This window comes from Aspergillus fumigatus, chromosome 7 (assembly GCF_000002655.1).
Source record: "Aspergillus fumigatus Af293 chromosome 7, whole genome shotgun sequence".
Taxonomy (NCBI): Eukaryota; Fungi; Ascomycota; class Eurotiomycetes; order Eurotiales; family Aspergillaceae; genus Aspergillus; species Aspergillus fumigatus.
In genome coordinates this window covers 1,805,300-1,824,924 of record NC_007200.1, presented here as the reverse complement: position 1 = coordinate 1,824,924, position 19,625 = coordinate 1,805,300, and the positions used below count along the sequence as shown (strand labels likewise).

The window sequence follows — 19,625 nt, the reverse complement described above, 5'->3', positions numbered from 1 at the left end:
TTTTCGGCAAAGATTGGTGGTCTTGGCATAGGGTTCAAGAAGCAATCGAGGACGATCGTAGATTGATTCAAAGAATGCAACTAGCCCTATGGTAGTCGGCCCGACTACTAACCCGATGGTCCTTTGGGAAGGATGTGGGACCTTGATAATCACGGCATCTGACCCCACCAACTTTTGTTTTCTTCCCCCGGTGTCGCGAGTCCAATATTATACATTGCATGGATATGTTTGAGACACTAACCTGATTGCAAAGTTCGAGGTGCTTTGAATTGCATTTAATACTGTTATTTGCATCGCACATCGAGCTCTTCCTTAATTGCGGTTCGGCTCGCTGTTGTTACATACAATAGTGCAGATGGCTGAGTATTGTCGGGAGGTGTCAATGTCAAAGGAAATCGGAGACATCGAAAGCATCGAGGCTGTTTTACGTCAACCAATAATAGTCGATTCTATCGAACGCAAGGCGTATGATTTTGTACGTCTACCCAATACACTTGACGATTATCTATTAACTGGACAGCTCCATGAACACCTAAAACTGGACACTGCACCCACGATCGGAAAACCTTTTAGTTCTATCGACTCCTCAGTACGCGCAGTTCTGGTTGGAAGGAAACAAGATACAGAAGGCGCAGTTTGGGTTTTCCATCCTGATGCGAAGCCAATCACCATACAAATAGGTCCCAATCAGGAAGGTTGGAGCATGATCCCTATAAGAGCAGAAAAGGGAGAGAGCGGTCGAATACTAGAGAAGCCTCGGTTGCTCTACCTCTACAGCCGACGCGATTCTGCTGCGACTGATTGTGCCTGAGAGGATCGGAAGATGGCTTCACACAATTCCAGGGAGAATTCTAATGACCCTATCAGACCGAGAGTTTGCTGCATGTCAAAATTGATATGTGGTAAGGGTGTGCCGCTCAAAGTACAACGTAGTTGAACCATAGTGTTGCTTTCCGGCCTCGATTGAAGGAAACATAGGACATCGCGGAGGCTTATATCAAACACACCTTTTCACGTCGATTAGTCTCGATTTCCATGAAAACCGGGAGCGTTTAATGAACCCACTCTCAGTCTTCTTCGAGTTGAGCAACCTATCAAAAAAGCAGTCGCATATTTTGCGGGCCTCATTCCTCAAGCGGTCCGGAATTGTCACACTCTCCATCCAGTTTCTCAAAGCTGGTACGGTAGACTTCTCTTCCAGGAGATGCCATTGATATGTCGGTATAGAAATTATGAAAAGAACGAAAAGCACAGGAGACACATTATAAATCTTTGATAATAGGATCTTGGCCTTCTTGCGCTCGGAACGTCGCCGCTTTTCGAGAGAGTCGTCCTCTAGAAGCTGCTTCCGGCAAGTTTCCACACCGTCATTTTGTGCTAAATCTAGCTCAAGTCCATCGATTCCGTTGAGTGTATTAAGCTCTTTCTGCAAACGGTGAATCACTCTTTCAATTTTCATTGCGCTGGGCATTGTGACGCTGGCTGGAATAATGTGATGCTGGGGCAGAATGATCAGATCTTCCGGACCTCCCGGACCTAGCAGTCACCTGACTTCGTTGATTAGTAACGTACGGAATATAATCTTTCCGCTTCCGGAAATCAATCTGAGACATGAGGAGCTACATGAGCTCGCAAGGACTCCTTGCTCCGGCGATCTGATTACTAGGCTACTAAGAGATGACAAACGTTGTTGATAGTGGAGTATCTGTCTAGTGTTTAACTCCAATCGAGACATCATACATGCTACCTACACGAGTAAACATGACCCTGACCATCCACGACTGACCTCGCTAACATTTCATTAACCGACAAGACTATGGATCCATCCGTATAAGAGCCGCTCAAGGTCCACGAAGTTCAGGACATAGTTGGAGTATCTCCTTCATTACTAGCTTTAGTGCTCCGCCGGGTAGTTCCGAAGGGATACAATTGGTCGGTGTAGTAACGAGTCCGTCTGATCAGATTCTCTCGTTCTTCCACATTCTTGTACGGACTTATCGCACTGAGTAAAAAACGAACATAGATTAGCGACGCGATAGAAAGTGGGCATATTTTCACTAACATCGAGTCTTTCCTGTGGACACGGTAGATTTCATGTTCCACGGAATTGTCTATTGGTCCCTTGAACTGATCTTTGTTAAGGTCCACAATGACATGAAACCGTGTTTGGGGCTTCGACGTTTGTTGCTGGAGTGGTTCGGCGCGGTAATAATGCCTCTCGTCTCCTAATTCTTCCACTGGTCGCCCAAGGTACCTGAACAGTGACTGCACAACTTCGAATAAAAGGGGCTCAGACCAATCCCCGAACTCTCTCACACTGAGTCGCAGGATAACACGCTTTGGCGCCATATGGAAGGTGATTTTTTGGGGTTCTTGATTGTTCACTGTCGCAAACGGATGCAACGTCAAGTTCTCTACCTATATAGCTAATAGCTTTCTGAGCTCTCTAAACCATTGCGCGCTCACCGCTAAATCTTCCGGACTTTCTGGACCTCCCGGACTTTCTGGACTTTCCGGACTTTCTGGACCTCCCGGACTTTCTGGACTTTCTGGACTTTCTGGACCTCCCGGACTTTCTGGACTTTCTGGACTTTTTGGACTCGTCTACATAGAATTCAAGGTATAAATCCACACTGAGGTACAGTAGGCCATTTCCATTGCTAAGGGGGGGAAAAGAAAAATCTTCCATTACACATTAGGAACATATCTACTTTGAACAACTGAAGGTCCCTCGTACCAATGTGTGAACAACTCTGCCAACGCTACACTGGCCGTGGGGGTTGTGGCTGCACCTATGCCTTCGATTATCAAAAGTGCAATGCAGCACTAGCTCGACCTCATAAAGCTCTGTGCGTGCCTCCTACCGGGAACATTCGCGACTTGCCACGTGTTATCGATGTTCAAGATGACAATCTGCCTGGTAACTGTCCAGTGCATGGGGGCCAAACTCCTCCAAGTTCCCAGCAATCCCATCTCGGATAATATGATAAAGTATGTCTGAAGATCCAGTCCTCTTGAGTCTCATTAATATCTTTCAGTAACGTATCCTCTATAATCTCTTCAGCCATTGAGAGTATCAATTTTCCAGAATCTAAGAGACATTCGTTAGACATTTTTGTTGGGACAATCTTGAGTTGCGTCCTATACGTATCCGGTGTGACTGAAGAGGCTCAACACTTGCGAATTGACGGGTCCTTGATTATCTGAGAAGTTGACTTTGATTGATTTATATTGTACGGAGAAATGATTCTCCCTGGTTATGTAGTTCGGATGAGCAAAGCTTCTAGCCTTTCGGAATATGTAACTACACGATTTCTGCTCTCTAGATTGAATAATTGGATGCTATGGTTTACATTGACATGTCAGACAAATGCCAAGACAAACAACGGGAACGTGACCAAACACTGCCAGGACATCGAATGTTTCCCCAGTTCACAGGCCCAGAATTTTAAGGTCTTACAAAAGGTTCGTACATCACTACCGACTATATTAACTCAATCCATCCCCTAATGATTTATTCCGCTCAGCACAAGCGCTTAGTGAATTGGTAGCCGGCAGGTTTGCGCCATCAACTTAAATACTCTTAGGAGAAACGCAATGGTGACGGAAGATCATTGGTCCGACTCCGATGGGCGGAGCCGCTTGTATGCATGGGAAAGAGGCGCCTTTGGGTTGAGATGCGTGGGGTTACTTAGAAGATTTGACGTAGAATCCCGTTCTTTGGTAGAAGTTCAAATTACGTTGTACTTGAGGCACATTCTGAACGATACTTACGAGTGAGAAGCCGATTTTAAATCCTGAACAGAGGAGAAGATGTTGTCCCTTTGCCATCTATGAAGCGCGGTTAACAAGGTCTACCAATCACCAGTCAACGGATTGAATCAGCTGAAGCGACTTAGCATGCGAAACCCTGCTTCTTAGGCATCTTAAAGGATGGCGTTCAACTAGGTGTAGTTGCTTAAGAGCAGCTCCATACACAAGCGCATCCTGTTAACTTCTATTCAAATCCATTCATGGTGCCATGTATGGAGAGAGAGAGAGAGGATGAATAGATACAAAGGGCTACAATTTTGTCTAGCAATCTCTAACCTGAAGGTGTTTCCACTATAATGAGTCGATCGCTCTGTTGGTCACTCTGTTGGATGGGTACGCTGTTGAATTTTGGTTGATCATATCTGGTTATGAGCGGTGGGGGAGCGGACCCCTGCGGCGGCCCATAATGAACTGTGCCTAGCAATGTGTGCGCTCGGGGCGGCGGGTTAATTTTGGACCGGTGTAGACACTGAACTAGGTCTGTAGGTGCTAAACCAGAAGGAGCAAGTTCCGGGAGCTTCTAAACCCAAATAAGCGGGGTGGCCGAAAGCGGCAAGTTGAACTTCGTTGATCAGGTCAGGTTATGAATCATTCCTAATTCATACAATGAGAGGGAAGATGGCCTACCTATAGCGCCGTCTCCACACTAATGTGTTGATTAGTCTCTTGGCGAGCACAGGTTGAACTTCGTTGGTCAGGTCAGGTTAGGAGCTAATCCGAATTCATACTGCCAATGGACAGATGCCGGTTTCACGTGCCACATGCTAAAGCTGCCCAGGTGTAGAGATTCCGCGTCTTAGGCTAGCCCCTAGTCTTTGTTCGGCCCTTCTATCACAAAGATGACGTCAAATGAATACGCCTTAGCACTACTCCCTAACAAACAATGAAAAAGTGAGAGGTGACGTAACACAAGTGGTTAGAAGCTCATCCGTGGAGTAGACTAAGAGCAGGATGGCTTTTGGAATGGAATTGTAGGCTTTCTGTAGCCATTGTCGCCAGACAGTTCCCGAAATGACCTTATGCAGAGACACTCTAAATCTTCCTGAGTTGTCCATGGATTGCTCATGGATTGTTCATGGATTGCTCATGGATTGCTCATGGATTGCTCATGGATTGCTCATGGATTGCTCATGGATTGCTCATGGATTGCTCATGGATTGATTGATTGATTGATTTGTTCATAGACTGTCCCAGCCGCCCTTGTGGCAGCTATGCAGCGTACAACTATAAATACAGAGGTCCCATCCCTTACTTTCAGAAAATAAGCCATTCCTTCCACGAATCGCTTCCTCCTTCCGCTCCGGCTAGGTACCCCCATACTAATAGTCTCCCTAGTTGTTCCATATCTCTGTACTTGTCAGATCTTTCCTGGCCCTCCTCTACTTCTGTATACCTGTAATTACTCGTCTGCACTATGAATATTTGAGTACTGTAGATGGGACTGCCCGGAATTGTTGCAGGAGTCCCGTCCTTAGGATCATCTTGGCTGCCTGCACTGCCATTGACGAGCTACACAAGACTTGCTTGATGTCCATGCATGGTTGCTTGCCTGCCCACATTCGATGTCGTTCGTCCATCCAGTTTCTGCATTCGAGTATTATGTGTTGAACTGTCTGGCGCCCATAGCCGCATTGGCAGGCGTCAGTGTCGGCCTTGTTGATGGACTGGAGATAAGCGCGGAGGCCAATCTTGCCCGTGCGCATCTGGGTGATGGCCGAACTGATTGCCCTGTGTGTGCCGGTGTGTGCCGTGAGAACGTCCTTTCCCGGCCTGATCCCGAGCTTGTAGAGGTCTCTGCCTTGCTTGTCCTTTTCCCACGATAGCTCCCATTCGTTTCTCATTGTCCGGCGGATAATGTTCTTAGTGGTCGTCACCAGAGTTCGCGGGGGATCTAGCCTTTGGTGCGGTTCCTGGATTCTCTGGCTTCTGATCAATGTCTATTAGCCTCTCCAGTAGAGTGCCCTCATCTGAGCGAATCGTCTCTTATCTACTTACAAATGTGAAGAAGCGAAGCAGTGAGCGAGATGCCGATTCCTCAGTTGTATCCCAGAACGTAGGTGGGCACACTACTTGAACTAGCAAGTGGCACGATGGGTCGTTGTAATCATGGAGCATATAATCATAAATTTTACACTGTACCCTAAACTTAGCTCCAGGCGTTGTTCTTAATTTATCTCTTGCGTCTTGCCTTCTTCACCTAGCTGTCCTGTGCTTTGCGCTGAAGTTCATCTGCATTAATCTTTGTTCTGATCGAAGAAGATTTATACAGTACTGTCCCTGAAGATCTCAATGTAACACATGGAGAAAGAGTCGGCAGGAGGGCTGCCTCTCCACAGATTTTCTGGTCTTGCTAGCAGAAGCATACCTGAAGGGCCAGAGGGCGGCCCAGCTTCTCCTGAGAGCGGATTGCAATGACTGTTTGTCAACCTGATTGGGCGCAGGTGGAGTGAATGAGAAGAAATAAAACCCGTCTGACCCGCGAGACTCTGGCGCGCCCGAAATGTCTCGAGAATGACAGAGATGTCGACCTTTGTGTCGAGCTAATTGGCGACTCCTGGTAATGCCAGAACATGCGTGGTCACTGGCCTCTATCATGGACCGCTTACACCTTTTCTTCTTTTTGAGTGATGTTGGCACTCCGCGGAGTCTGACTACCAAGTTGGCAATTGTATCGAGTGGCTTTCCATCCTGGGAGTCATCGCCATTGCGGGGTTGTTGGGTTGTTGTCTTTCTAGACTATGAAATTTGTGGTTTGGGCCACCGCAAATGACTTCCCTTCGAGGCAGTGGCGGGACCACCACAGCCATCATGGGCAGACGTTCACGAGTAAGGTGCGCCACTTGAGTCATATTACTATCGGTAGCCTACGACGTCCTGCTTGGACAGCCACAATCTATGACCCAGTCGATCATCGAGTACCATTGATCTCTTAATATCACCCTGGTCTCCCTCACAGCCTTGTTCTTGGACGGTAGTATCGGTTATATAGAACTAAGGCGTAACATCTCACAGTTAATATGATGCAAGGAATCTCCATCCGAATGGACTCGGTCGTCGATGCTGGGGCCTTCCTGTCACATGAAAGGCTTGGAGCCATGAGTATCATCGGAGATGACATTTTTGAGAGCGTCAAGGCTGAGACACTGGTTGTTAATCTTACAGTGGGCCGGGCGTAGAGCTGCCAAACCGAATCAGGAAAGACGTACAACAACAGGAAAGCGTATATATTGTAACAAGCGCTTACTGAGTGACGGACTTGCTCTCTTGAAAGAGGAGTGATTAGAGTGGACACAACACTCTTGACCTCTGTAGGGCTTCAATGCTTGGCCGGATCACTGTATCTTTGAGGGGGTTGGCTAGGTCGATTTCCTCCCAGAAGCGAAGCGAGTTATGAATGGGGCTGGAATTTGACATTAATAAAAAGCATCTACCAACATAACACTGGGAGTGTGCAACATACAAGGAGTGACAGCCTTAGTAATCAAACAGATATCGCCAGTTCCCTCCTGTGCAAGGGCGCTGTGCGTCTCTGAGGGCTCATCTCGGCGGAGTTGGCTTCGTGAACTTGGCTGTCTCGATATCGAACACATTTGGCCCCGCCGGAGCAGTTTCAGGAGTTTGTTCGCGTGGAGGGTGAGAGATGGTGCTCTCGCGCTTCCAGGAGCGATTTCGCCGGAAGTCAGATAAGGTTACAGGAAGCAGTAGAACAGGCCGGAAAATACCTGGCGTTTCCTTTCGCAGTAGACAGTTCAGGCCGCAACGGTTTGAGAGCCGAGGCTGGTAGAACTCCATATTATCAAGATCATATAAACTTCTCCGCGCTGGTGGTCACGTTACCATGAAGGCTTGAGCAGTGGGATAACAGTGCAATCAACCGTGGTATATGAATGAGGGCCTAAAGTCTCTTCCCGAAGTAGGGGACGCAAGGACCAGCTTTACAAGAGGACCGTAGGAATACATCCAACCTAGTCTTGAGGCACCAAGCCGACAAGAGGAGTGTCTTTTTTCAGTGGATGCCTCCTTAATTAGCTATTCTAAAAGAGAATCCAACAAACTAGTGACTGCTCATACTAGAATGCCTGCCACCCGCTGGCCAATAACCCTTCCCAGCACAAGTGCTGCAAATCCGGTCTGCGCCCCGACGGACTTGGCCGGAACCAACAGTCCCACAGCCATGACGTGTGGTGCATTTGCAGCCAGTGGATGTCGCCAGAGGCAGTGTCGCATCATCAGCCTGCCAGAAATCTCGGTTGGTGGCCGGTTGGCGGGCACGATCTGAAGGGAGACAGCTCTCGCACCTATGCGCCAGCAACCACCAGGCCGATTGTAGGTATCAGATGCAAATGAGGTATTTTTGTGATTGGCCACGATAGGTGCACCAAGTGGATGCATGCCTTGGGGTCCTGACTCCGTAATAACTGCATGAATGCCCATCAGCGAAATGGCAGGCTTGACAGGATTAAGGGACGCCCTTTGTTCCTCCAGTCATGTCCAGAATGTAGAGAGCCAAACCACTGGCAAAGGAGCAGCTCGATCGAAGGACGGAATAAAGGAGTGCAAGAAATAAGTGCATGGGAGAGGCTTCAAGCCACCTAGATGAGAACCACAGATTTACTGTGTTAAGTTAGTCTGCGACAGCTGTAGCCTTTCTTGTCCTTCGTCCTCCTTTTGCATGCGTCATAGTTTAGGCAGAAATACTCCTCATGTAACATCGTTTTGTCCATGGTGCGCTGCGCACTGAGATTGGATGTTTGGAATATAGGACGGCCCGTTAGAGGACCTCCATCATGGCCGTCAGTGGAGACCTTGGGTCGGGTGATGAGAAGTATTTTCAGCTCAGACGAGGTTGGGGAGATCACTGTTAGCTAGGGAGTTAGAGCTGACTGATGTATAGCGAAAGGAGGCCGAAAAGAGGCCGGAGCGAAGGAAGAAGCGAGAAGTTGTCGTTGAGTGACGCACTGATGTTTTGTTATATAGTTCGGGCGGTCCTGGACAGCAGTTCAAATTCAGGAATAGCGTAAAGCACTAAACTAGATATGGACGCACCATATCAAAGGGAGCAGTTCTGGGCGGCAGCTAAGCCCAACAAGAAACCGGCGGCAGGCGGCGTCCCAAATAGAAACTACGCACAGCCTTCAAAAAGAACTGGTTCCCGGATAAACCGAGCCCATTCAAAATGGACAGTTTTGTTACACGATAGCCCACTCCTCGTCACTTTGCGTCTGCGCATTGGCAAATCTCATCTGCATCTGGGAGGAGAGGTGAGCGCTGTCGTGGACGTGGCTTTGGTGTTTCCTATCTAAGTATAGCATGAACTGGTCACCTGCACACCTTGACAGGGAGCCAGAATATAAATTAAACTGGTTTTCCTCCTGCCCAGCACCAGATGCTTCGCGCCTACATATTATAAAACGGCTCTGAGTGCGTTATCCGCATCGCCTAAAACGACCATGCCATCTGAGTCCAGCTTTCATAATGCAGGCATTGAGTAAGCAGGTTCAAACTCTTAGCTTTTTATTAGGCACGCCGCTGATCAAAACTAGTATTGTCATTATCCCGGACACCAGCGGGAGCGAAAGCGCCTCTCTGTACCCAACAGCTGAGCTCCAACGCGACTTTCCTACTGCTAGAATTATACGCTTTGGCTGTGTGGACAGCCAGGTATGTGCTGAAGAACTCATTCAGCTGAGGGCCGAAAATCAATCTCGGCCTATTGTTTTTCTAGCCTGCAGTTCCAACTTATATCGGTTTGAAACGATGATCCCAGTCCCAAGTCTTTGCAAACAGTGGGAAACTATACTCAAACACACTATTGGCATAGTTCTCATTTGTACGGCAAGTGATCATAACCTTACTGGATTACTGTCGGCTCTTAAAGATACGAATACTCAGCTACAAGCATTTCGCCTGCTTCCAAAGCTGCGATACGAGTCTGTCAACATGGTCTTTGGGCCATCGGGTGTAGACCTGACTGTCGATGGAGAGCCTACACGGCATCTCCTCAACGTTATTACTACCTACGACGCATACTCTGGCACCATTCGCGGAATTCTTCAACAATGGCTCAGAAACCATGAAACCCAACCATTGTGTTCAAGAGGAAATGCTCAGCGGCCTTTTCGATCAAGGCAAAATGGAAAGATGGTTTTTAACGGGACAGTATCTGGTCAAAATGTAGTTAGGGGCCTGAATGCTGAGAACATCAGTCTGGTCTTCAAATAAAAGCAAAGTCTCCGCGGTTTAGCCTAACCTGACACAGGGAACTAGCTGAGGACTGCTTGCTTAAATCCCAGAAATCGTGCTTTTTTCTCCTTCCAAAATATACCGATAATGAAAGGAACGTAATAAATGATGCTGTACATGCTAACATCGAGAGGGGCGAAAAAAATGCAGCGGTGCATCACCTTTTCAGCCTAAAGCTGTCAGCTGTAAGTAATTGAAATATAGCTGGCCATTAGTGTGAGTGACGAGTGGAATTAGTAAAGGCCACATTTATTCGAATGTGGCTGGCCCGCATTAAAGTTCTTGGCAGTAACTAATTAAAAGCCAAAGTGATTTTCATAATGAAAATACTTGTATATGCTAAGCTCGTGCAGGAAGGCACTATCGCTGCAGTCCTGGACTTTGCGGAGGCACCTCAAAACATTTCGGAGCCGCGCGCCACAAGGACCGCAGAACACAAATACTGGGAGTTAGGACAGCATAGGCTCAGCGAGGCTCCAAATTTGTCGGGATGTAATGGTACTCTGTATTGGTATTTAGAAGGATTGTTCTAGCTGTATTAGCCTGCATATCCTTCGGGAGGGGTCAGGGTATAGTTGTTTGCAATAATGGCGCCCGGGTCTTAATATTCTTTTAACTGTTTTCTGACCTGCTATTGTAGTTTTTCCGGAGACCCATGTTCCGCGACTTGGTATTGTATTCATGGTTGTATCTATAACCAATATGTTTTACAACAGCTTATATCAGGTAGACAGCTGCCCTCTCCTCTGCTCAGTTGTCCCAATCTCATCAGGTGATCCACCGGAAAGGGCCGGTTGATCATCCTCATGCAGTGACAAAGAGGGCGTTCTGTGGCCGGGGCCTCCGCTACGCGATAGAGAAACCGCAAACATCTCCCCGACCAAATAATTCTTGAGTCAGACGAGTCAGGCTCTTTTTTATTCTCCTTTACGTTATATTATTTTATAACTAAACAGTGCAGTATGAGTATGGTTGGGCTCTTATTAACGTAGATAGCATGTTGTGTACCCGGTCCTTTGGGATTCCGTATCAGCAACACAATGTACATGTTTATCCTGCAAAAGGATAGCATGGAAGATATCCCTTGAATGATGCTCGACAGATAGGACACCTCTTGGGTGTTTGAAGGCGTCCTGCGCATGATTCACAGACCATGTGCCCACACGCTGGAATCATCACCCATAGATCTGGCTGCATGTAACAGATCTTGCAGTCTAAAACATGCTTTTCTTTTTGTTGGGAAAGTTCCTCTTGCGTCTTTTTGTGACTCTCCCTCTCCTGGTGAAGTTCATCCCTAAGCCTGAGATATTCCTCTTCTAGCCATTTCAGTCTATGGCTAGTGCGGCTAACTTCCCTTCCGAGCTCCTCAAAAGCGTTATTCTAGTCCATTGTTAGTTAAGGATGAATAAGGTCTTATGAGGAACCAGTACCAAAGCTGACGACTCTGTTTCAGTTCTTTTGCGTTTGCGTGATAGTATTGCATCCACCTCATTATCAACTGCTTTAAGGACCATGCTTTCAAACTCCCGGTAACTAGGTCGTGGGCTGACTGCCTCGAGGCTTGGTAATTCCTCGTCATCGGTTATTATAATCGTGTCGGAAGGGCTTGACATCGTTATTTTGGTCGCCAGGCTCAGGGGAAGAAAGTCGATACAAGCCAGCCTTGTGAGAAGAAAAGAGAATATCAGATCATGCAACCAGCCGGGCGAAGGATGCCCTTTATATACCCGAGACCAACAGGGACGGAGTCAGCCCCTCCAGGTTATTGGACACTGCTGCGAGAGCAATAATTCCAAGCCGCATTGCATGATTGGACGTCAAGCCGTGATAGTGTGAGACAAGGACATAGCATTGCATTCGCTGCCCCGCGAGGCAGACAGTACTATGCCTATTTCTACCCGGAGAGAATAATCTCCCCGTTATCGTTCTCGTCCTGAAGTTCCTACACCGGGTCCGGGCAACGCCAGTGACTACGCACATGATGCACATCAAACGGACATGATGGCGTTTGGGCACATCCTCTGCCCCGATGCGGTGTCAGCGGGAGGCTATCGCGCCAAGTGTGAGGACAGAGGACTTCTATACCATCCAGTAACGCAGTGCCGGCAGCCGTTGTTCTCACTCATGGTGACCACCGCCTCTTCTTCCAGCAATTCATACGCCAAGTCACCCGCATCTTCTTCGTTGAAATGGGCTTACCGAGTGGGCGTGCTCACAAAAGCCCACAGACGATGACCAGAGCATGATATCCGGTAGAGACAGTAAGGAGACTTGGCTTAGCGAGATGGATGAGAAGAGTTCAGCAATAGGGAGGACTCAGGAGATACCAGTGTCATCTCAGGAGGGCAAGGTGTATTGAGTGAGAGTTGCGAATCCAGTGACCACATAGCAATAAAAGCATGTGCATGTCTGTAAGTAGTTTGCCTCCTCCGAAGCGCGACGAACGAAACACAAATTCTCGAGCGTGAAAGAAGTCCGTGCTGGGCTTAGGAGATCGAGGCATTTGATCAAAAGATCTGGCCACTGACAGTGGCTTTTCGTCACCGTGGATCCCATCTCGGTTGTCAAAAGCCCCAGTCGATGCAGGTACGCAGGCCGGCCGACCTTCCATGTATGTTCCAATGACCAGGTCGAGAGAATTAAAAGCTCAAGGATATGAGGCGGTTGTAAGGATTCCAGGACACAGTAACAAAATATTGCCAGTCTACTGTCTCGTGAAGTAAAGCCCGATTATCTCTTCTCCTTGACCTTGCAGCCTTGTAGAAAAAGAAGGCGGACGGAAATTCCTTCGAGCCAGAAAGCCCTACACGAAGTTAACGGCCTCAATGATATCTATCTTCTCCTGTAGCTCAATGTCATTTTGACTGGTTTACATAGAAGCTTCTAGTCACCTGTAATTGTCAATGTAAGCATTATATAATATTATACAGAAGCTCTATACAGCTCCATGAATTTTACACTTCAATACAGATGTTAGAATGTTTCTGGAGTGTTATTACCCCGGTGCCTTACTAAATGGAGCTTACACAGGGTACAGAAACCGGTTAAAGAGTATCAGATCCGGGCGCCATTTTTGCTGCGACAGTAAATGAATCACTCACACACACATTCTCTCTCTAACAAACTATATAGACTTGCATTTGTCTATCGCACTCCCCTTGGGCGCAGACTGTATCGCGAATATCCTACTTCATTCTCTGTTTGACACACTGTACTGACACCAGTACCAATAGTGTTCCCGCGTGTGCGAGAGAGGCCTTGGGAGCTTCGAGCGGCTGATTTTGGCCGCCCGGTATAGCGCTGGTCTCGTGAAGTAGGATTGCGGAGGTTCTTCACCTTTGCATAATAAATGGCCTGCAGCGTTCCTTTCTTTCTTCCGGGAAATTTAGCAACGATGTCATTCCATGTATGACCTTGATCCCTTAGCTCCAGCAGGTACTGCTTTTGTTCAGAGGACAGAGGAGCTGCTGCAGCTGCTGCAGCTGCAGGACGGCTAAATTTCCGCTTCTTCTTGTTGACCTTGGTGCTTGGAGCTGTCTTCTGAGAGAGAAAAGCTTCCACTGGTCCATGAACGACCGTAAGTATCTGAATAACTTGGTTTTCGAACACGTGGAAGGAGGACTTTCCAAGGCCGATAGGAAAGTCTGCATTCTGGATGTCAATGGAAAGAATTGACCCATCCAAGCACCACGTTCTACTGGTTTCCTTGGAATGACAACAACTGGAACTCGGACTGGTGACGTTTTCCAAGGTTTCAATAGAAGATGTGGTGTTCTCCAAGGGACGATGGTTTCGAATCTCAACATGAGAGAACTCAAGGTAGCCTTCAGGGCAAGGCCGAAAGCCGAGGGAATTGGGAGAATTCGGTGCGACATGGGGATCCTTTGACCGTACTCCTGTGGCATGTACGGGAACAACACTGTTGCCGTCACGATTTACCCCGAGCTCTTGCCTAGTTTGGAATTGAACATCAGGACCAAGCCCATCTGAAGGCACAGCAGCTAACAGCACTTCAAGATCTTTCGGCTCCACGCCGGGGTGCTGCAGGGGATCTTGTACGTCCATGTTAAACTCCGGCGGTGAAGATACGGGGGGACAAGACTCGAGCTCGTCGAGGTTGATGACGCAATCCATGGGCACTGTATCCGGTCCAAGAGCACCGACGCAGTCCGGTGTCTCCGGGTAATGAATGTCTGGATGACGTGGATTGTCAAGGTGCTCTTCGGCTAGGTCATGAAGAGAATGCAAAAGATGAGTTGAGCCGACCCTAGCCGGTGACGCTGCTCTAGTGCACGTATCAGGTTGCAGGTCGTGCCCTTCATTAAATGGAGGGGCAGCAGCACTTCCCAAGCACGTCGGAGTATCTGGGACAAATGATGTGCAACACGGTACGTCTGTCTTGTCATCTGTAGGGGAAGTTGATCGTTAGCTATGGACGGACCACATAGCCTGCCGCCTTAGGACTTGACTTACCTGAGTGAAAAGAGCTAAACTGCGCGTCTGGATTGCCCTTCCCCGAAAGCACCTTACCATAGCTAGAGGTATGCTTAGATGGCTTGACACCGTCCTGTGTCTTTAGGACGCTAGAGCTTCTCCCCTTTTCAAGAATAGTCGGCTGAGAAGGCGATTGGAATGGGGCACAAAATGTGGCGGAGCCTTCTAAAGGAGTATCCATTGGCTGAGGACTTGAAAAATGTGCGACATTGTCGAAGTAGACTGACTCGCATGTAAGTTCGGAAGCGTCGAAGTTTGCGCCAGGAGAGCTATCACCCTTGCTGTGCTGATGATAGCGATTCAAGTTCGGAGAGGAACGGTTTGAGCGAATTTCCTGGGAGGTGTTTTCCATGGAAGGTCTCTCGTCATCGCAAGGACCAGCTGGAGATACATCTTCAATGGAGCGTGTGAGAACTCCGGCAGAGGCCACTCCATCTGCCTCGCTGAAATCACTCTGAGAGCCTGTAGCCGGTTCGGAAAAGAGGCCGTGCAACGACTCTATGTCATCCTGAATGGATTCCCCGCAGGAGTCACTCATACCCGAGCTGAGGATTGAATCTGCTCGCATATATACTGACCGGTCTGCCGCCAACGTCAGCGAATGAATGTGCTGCACCCAGGAGATGCCTCTAGCTATGCAAACGAACCTGTGGCTGCCTGGTGAGTGTTCAGGCAATGCCTATTGTCGTCATTGGAATGCACATCTTCAGGGAGAGCCGACTCCTTCGGCGAGGGACTTCGTCGTCGATGGTTCAACGAATTGTCCGAATTTAAAACGATATGACTCTTACTAAAACGCTCGCTTCTGGAATAGCGATTAGGATTTGAATTTGGCTTATAGAAGAGAAATGTGCTCATGTTGAAATAAATATTCGTACGGGTATCAGGATGCGAACGCGAAGCAACAAGATGATGGAAAACAACAGGAGGAAGGTCCGCGGTCAAACACTTTATAGCTCCCATCAACACAGCAAGCAAAATCAGAAACACCCCCAATTGTCCGCCAATAAAGCGAAATAGTCCAAGTCTAGTGGACTCGTATAAAGGAAGACGACTAAGTTTCCAGGGAAAAATAGCAGTTGCCTTGAAATTCGATGGGCGATACCGGCTACCCTGCTTCACCCAATCGAGATCAGCTCCCTGAACGATCTCCTGGACGCCTGATCCGGCGAACAGGATGTCACAGTGACTTGGAGCCCTTCTGGCACTGAAGAGGGTAATCGCAGACTCCGTGAGCCACTGCCGGCAAAAAGTATAGTCACAAGTCTCGCCGACCATGGAACGCCGCCTGAAAGGCACTCAGCGTCACTGCCTTACCAGAAGTGGGCCTCTCGCTGGAATCGCCGTAAATGGAAAATGCTCAGCAAAATCATGACCCGGTGTAGGAGTGGCGCTGATTCGGCTTTCAACGGAATCCACAAAATGTGAAGCGGTCGCCGAAGACGGAAGGAGGAAGCGAAGGTGTCAGTTGGTCTCAAGGATCGCCAAAGTCCATCTCAAGAGTCGGAAATGGCCTTGTCTGTACGCTTGCTTCAACAATCTCAACGTTAGGCATAGTACTGACTCGCCTGAATCGCCCAATATGGAAGCTCTGGCCGCGTGCGTCTCGCATAGATTGCGATTGCCAGGTAAGCATCATGGGAGAACCGACAAAAAGGGAGAATGCAAGCAAAGAGCGCGGCCAGACCTTGGCCACTCGGGAATTAACTTTTGCTGGCTTGCCGTGCAAGTCGTCACATGCTGGCGTTCATAGACCCCTCAGCTAGCTGAGAAGGAGAGATGCAGAAAATACCGCACCGGGGGCTGAGAGCTGCAATTTCACCAAAATGGATGAAATTCAAGGGGTCGAAGCCCATCAGCGCGCCTCCTCCGTTCCACACTTCCGGTTTCTCCGGCCAATCTGCGACGTGATACGGAGGAATCGCAGCAACACGGGCAGGAGTAATGGGCCAATGTGCGTCATCGTCATCACGGAGATCACCGACGACGTCGTATCCTCTGGTCAGAGAAGTGGATACGTTTCCAGTGGGATTATCACGAGACAGGCACATTCTACCGGACAGATCTTGTGTTCCTGGGCCGAGAAAGCCCCATGGATGAAGCCAGTCAGGTAACGTTTGCCAATCATGGATTCCGGATGAGCGTGCCGAAGGCAACAACAATCCAGGCCACCCGTCCCCGGCCCCCAAATTGTCCTTTCAGCTGAATCCACGTAGCCCTCTCCAAGCCTCCCACGATTATAGTCCGCCCCTTGGCGGCAAGGCAGGCGTAGCCAGGCTCGCCACGGTATCAGAACTTGTCGTTATGCTATGATTCCAAGTGTACCGCAGACGGCACCGTACATAGCTTTTTTGTAGACATGTAGGGTGAGCGACAAGTACACCGAGAAGTCGGACGAGGATGACGGAGACGGAAGGGTTGGCCAAAGCGAGCCTGTATGGCGCGACAACAGCAGCAGCTATCTTTCGTTTAGTCGATAGTGGCGATACACGGGAGAAGCACTAGGCACAATAGTGGGCTGGACGCCATGGGAGTCCACAAGGAATGTCGCAGCGAGCGTTGGGGAGACGGGCGTAAAATTGAGGGTGATAACAGGACGTGACGGTTACGACGGCGGGAGGGGAGGCCTATATAGCGGCAAGAGATGAGGCGGTGAGGGACGGCATTTCCGCATCCGGGGAGGCAGTTTCCCGAAGCGGCGGCCCCTAAAGGCAAATTACTAAAAGTTTAATTCATGCATTTAACATGGCTAAGCACATCATTACGCACGAAGAGTCCATTGCTATCTGAGTAAATAATAGAATAAGCACTATAGTGCACTTATATAGAGATTTAAAGGCTGCAATATTCTGCTGTAAGTGATTCCTGCGTTATATCACATATTATTCACCTATTAAAATGTTCCTCTCAAGGCATCAAAGTATCTCTGCAGTCACAGCAGGGACAGACCTCACAGAGCTAACAAGACATCTACATCACGCCATATAGGTTATACTAACTGTGGGTATAATAGTAAGTACAGCCAGCTTAATACTATATTTATAGGCTAAGTATCATGCATGCAAAAAGCTCTACATTAAGGACTGTACATTTCCCATGCTTAATATATACATTACCATGCAGAGACTCTGTGGGATATACACTAAAGGGACAGTAATTTTAGTGTGCTTATTAACAGCTTAGGTACGCGACTGTCAGGCTGAGTAGAGGAACTAAAGCTAACTTCCTGATAGGTCTTATGCACTGCTACATAAACATTAATTCTATATATATTATAGAAGGCCTAAGCTTTGGTTTTATACGCAGGAAGCTAAACAGACAGATACTCTTAATTATGCTAGGCTAGGAAAACACATACGGTACCTAGCAGAAAGTACCATAAATACATACAAAAAGGTATGGTTTCCACCCCTTATCTGTGCTTAAAGCCAATGCTAAAGCAGACTAATAATCAGCTCTTTCTTGCCGCCGCATGTCTGTTTATAATAGGCCTATATCTAGCTAGGGTCAGCTACTTAATTTTCCTTAATCACCTAATGACTACAAAGAAATGGCTCCGCCATGCTCTATTTAGGGTTACCGCTCTCACTATTATTAGGTTAACTATAATAGTATGTTATTTTATTTTTGCTTACTGACTGATCTTAAAGTCATGGAATGTTACTTTAGTAGGTAAATGTATTGATTAAACAGCTATATTCATAGCAGTAGCAGTTCAAAACATTATTTTAGATATTCTTCTAATCATATTACCTGCCCTGATTATCTATAAGTTACACCTTCCTTAAGCTAAGAAGTTTAGGTTTACTATTCTTTTGGTCCTCATCTGCATGTAAGTCCCTGTTAAAGCCCTCCTAGTAAATCATGCACCCCTATTTATATAACACGCAGCACATTTATTACAAGCACCATTTGGCTCTAAGTAACTATGCCTATGCTAGGGTCTATTAACTTAATATACAAAATTGCACCTGTTGCTTTATTAGTATAAGCATATATAGGATCTCTCACTATAAGGTTACTAATAGATACTTACTATTAGCTTATAGAGGGATTGAATGCAGTCTTATTATCCTTGCTGCCAACCTTCCTACATTAAGGTAATATTACCATTTGCTGACGGTGAGTCTCAAGTCATCCCCCCACCACAGCACCAGCATTGCTTATCCTCTGGGGGTTCCTAACAGACTGATTTAGACTGAAAACCTATATCTCCCTTCGCGGCCGTGTGAAATGCTGAGGCTAAGTATACTATCACATGTTGCTTTAGGCTGAGAGGAAGTAAGACTGCTAATTAGCTATAGATGATAGTATTACTCCTAGGCACCCCACAAGGGATGGGGTACTGAACTGTATTCATACCTATCACTCTAGCATTCTAACAAACCAAGGTATCCATTGCACATACGCCTGCAGAGGTAGCCAGAAGTATAGCAACTTACCATACCCAGGGCCTACATTAAGCCTGCGCTTAACCTCTTAATCCTTTTAGGTTAGTATTAAGGATGCTTATACCATTAGAGGGGTTCAGCAAGTAAGCAGGATACCTATTCAGAATACCACCTCTGTCTTCTACCCATTAAAATAACTATAATTCAAGTTTATTATAAGCCCAACATAATTAGTGCCTAGGAAGCTGCAGCTGTCTTTTCTAATCTAAATAGTAGTTACCCTATCTAGCTAATAGCTGTGATTGTAATTCATGTTAAAGAGAGACTAATCTAATTTAGTCTTGGATGGTATCGGCACTGTTAAGTGGAGTATATTTTATAATGCGCACCTAGTGCACCTATGAGTATGTGGAATCTGCATAAGAGCTCCAATAGCAATGACAAAGAATGTCACTCTTCCTTCTCTGTTCACATTTTCTTTTGGCTGTTTATTTTTAAGCCGGTCAAAAAGCATACAGTGCTTGATTCTTGCTCACGCAGGGAAACTTAGAGATCACTACAGAATCCACTTTAGTCGCTAAGCCAAACGTAAGCTGTAGAATAGCACGCTTACTCTTGTCATGTGTTGTTGCCCAGAAGTCCAACTTTGGAAGATACATCCCAGCCAGAATCCAGCTATGCTGA

At 47.4% G+C, this 19,625-nt stretch overlaps 3 protein-coding genes across 3 annotated transcripts; 1 reads left to right on the top strand and 2 right to left on the bottom strand.

Moving 5' to 3' along the window:
• Positions 1-185: 185 nt before the first annotated feature.
• AFUA_7G08235 (uncharacterized protein) lies at positions 186-1,551 on the bottom strand. Its single transcript, XM_077805232.1, has 2 exons — positions 1,066-1,551; positions 186-1,007 (listed from the first exon to the last, which is right to left on the bottom strand). The coding sequence occupies exons 1-2, from the start codon at positions 1,469-1,471 to the stop codon at positions 772-774; spliced, it is 642 nt and encodes a 213-aa protein (XP_077661360.1). The 5' UTR covers positions 1,472-1,551; the 3' UTR covers positions 186-771.
• A 7,737-nt stretch (positions 1,552-9,288) lies between these two features.
• Positions 9,289-10,589, top strand: AFUA_7G08231 (uncharacterized protein; the record flags this gene model as incomplete). The annotated part of the gene is made up of 3 exons (XM_743699.2): positions 9,289-9,987; positions 10,107-10,241; positions 10,410-10,589. The coding sequence occupies 3 exons, from the start codon at positions 9,289-9,291 to the stop codon at positions 10,587-10,589; spliced, it is 1,014 nt and encodes a 337-aa protein (XP_748792.2).
• Positions 10,590-12,940: 2,351 nt separating this feature from the next.
• On the bottom strand, positions 12,941-17,143 carry AFUA_7G08220 (uncharacterized protein). Its single transcript, XM_743700.2, has 3 exons — positions 15,198-17,143; positions 14,530-15,132; positions 12,941-14,462 (listed from the first exon to the last, which is right to left on the bottom strand). The coding sequence occupies exons 1-3, from the start codon at positions 15,826-15,828 to the stop codon at positions 13,201-13,203; spliced, it is 2,496 nt and encodes an 831-aa protein (XP_748793.2). The 5' UTR covers positions 15,829-17,143; the 3' UTR covers positions 12,941-13,200.
• Between the last annotated feature and the right edge of the window lie 2,482 nt (positions 17,144-19,625).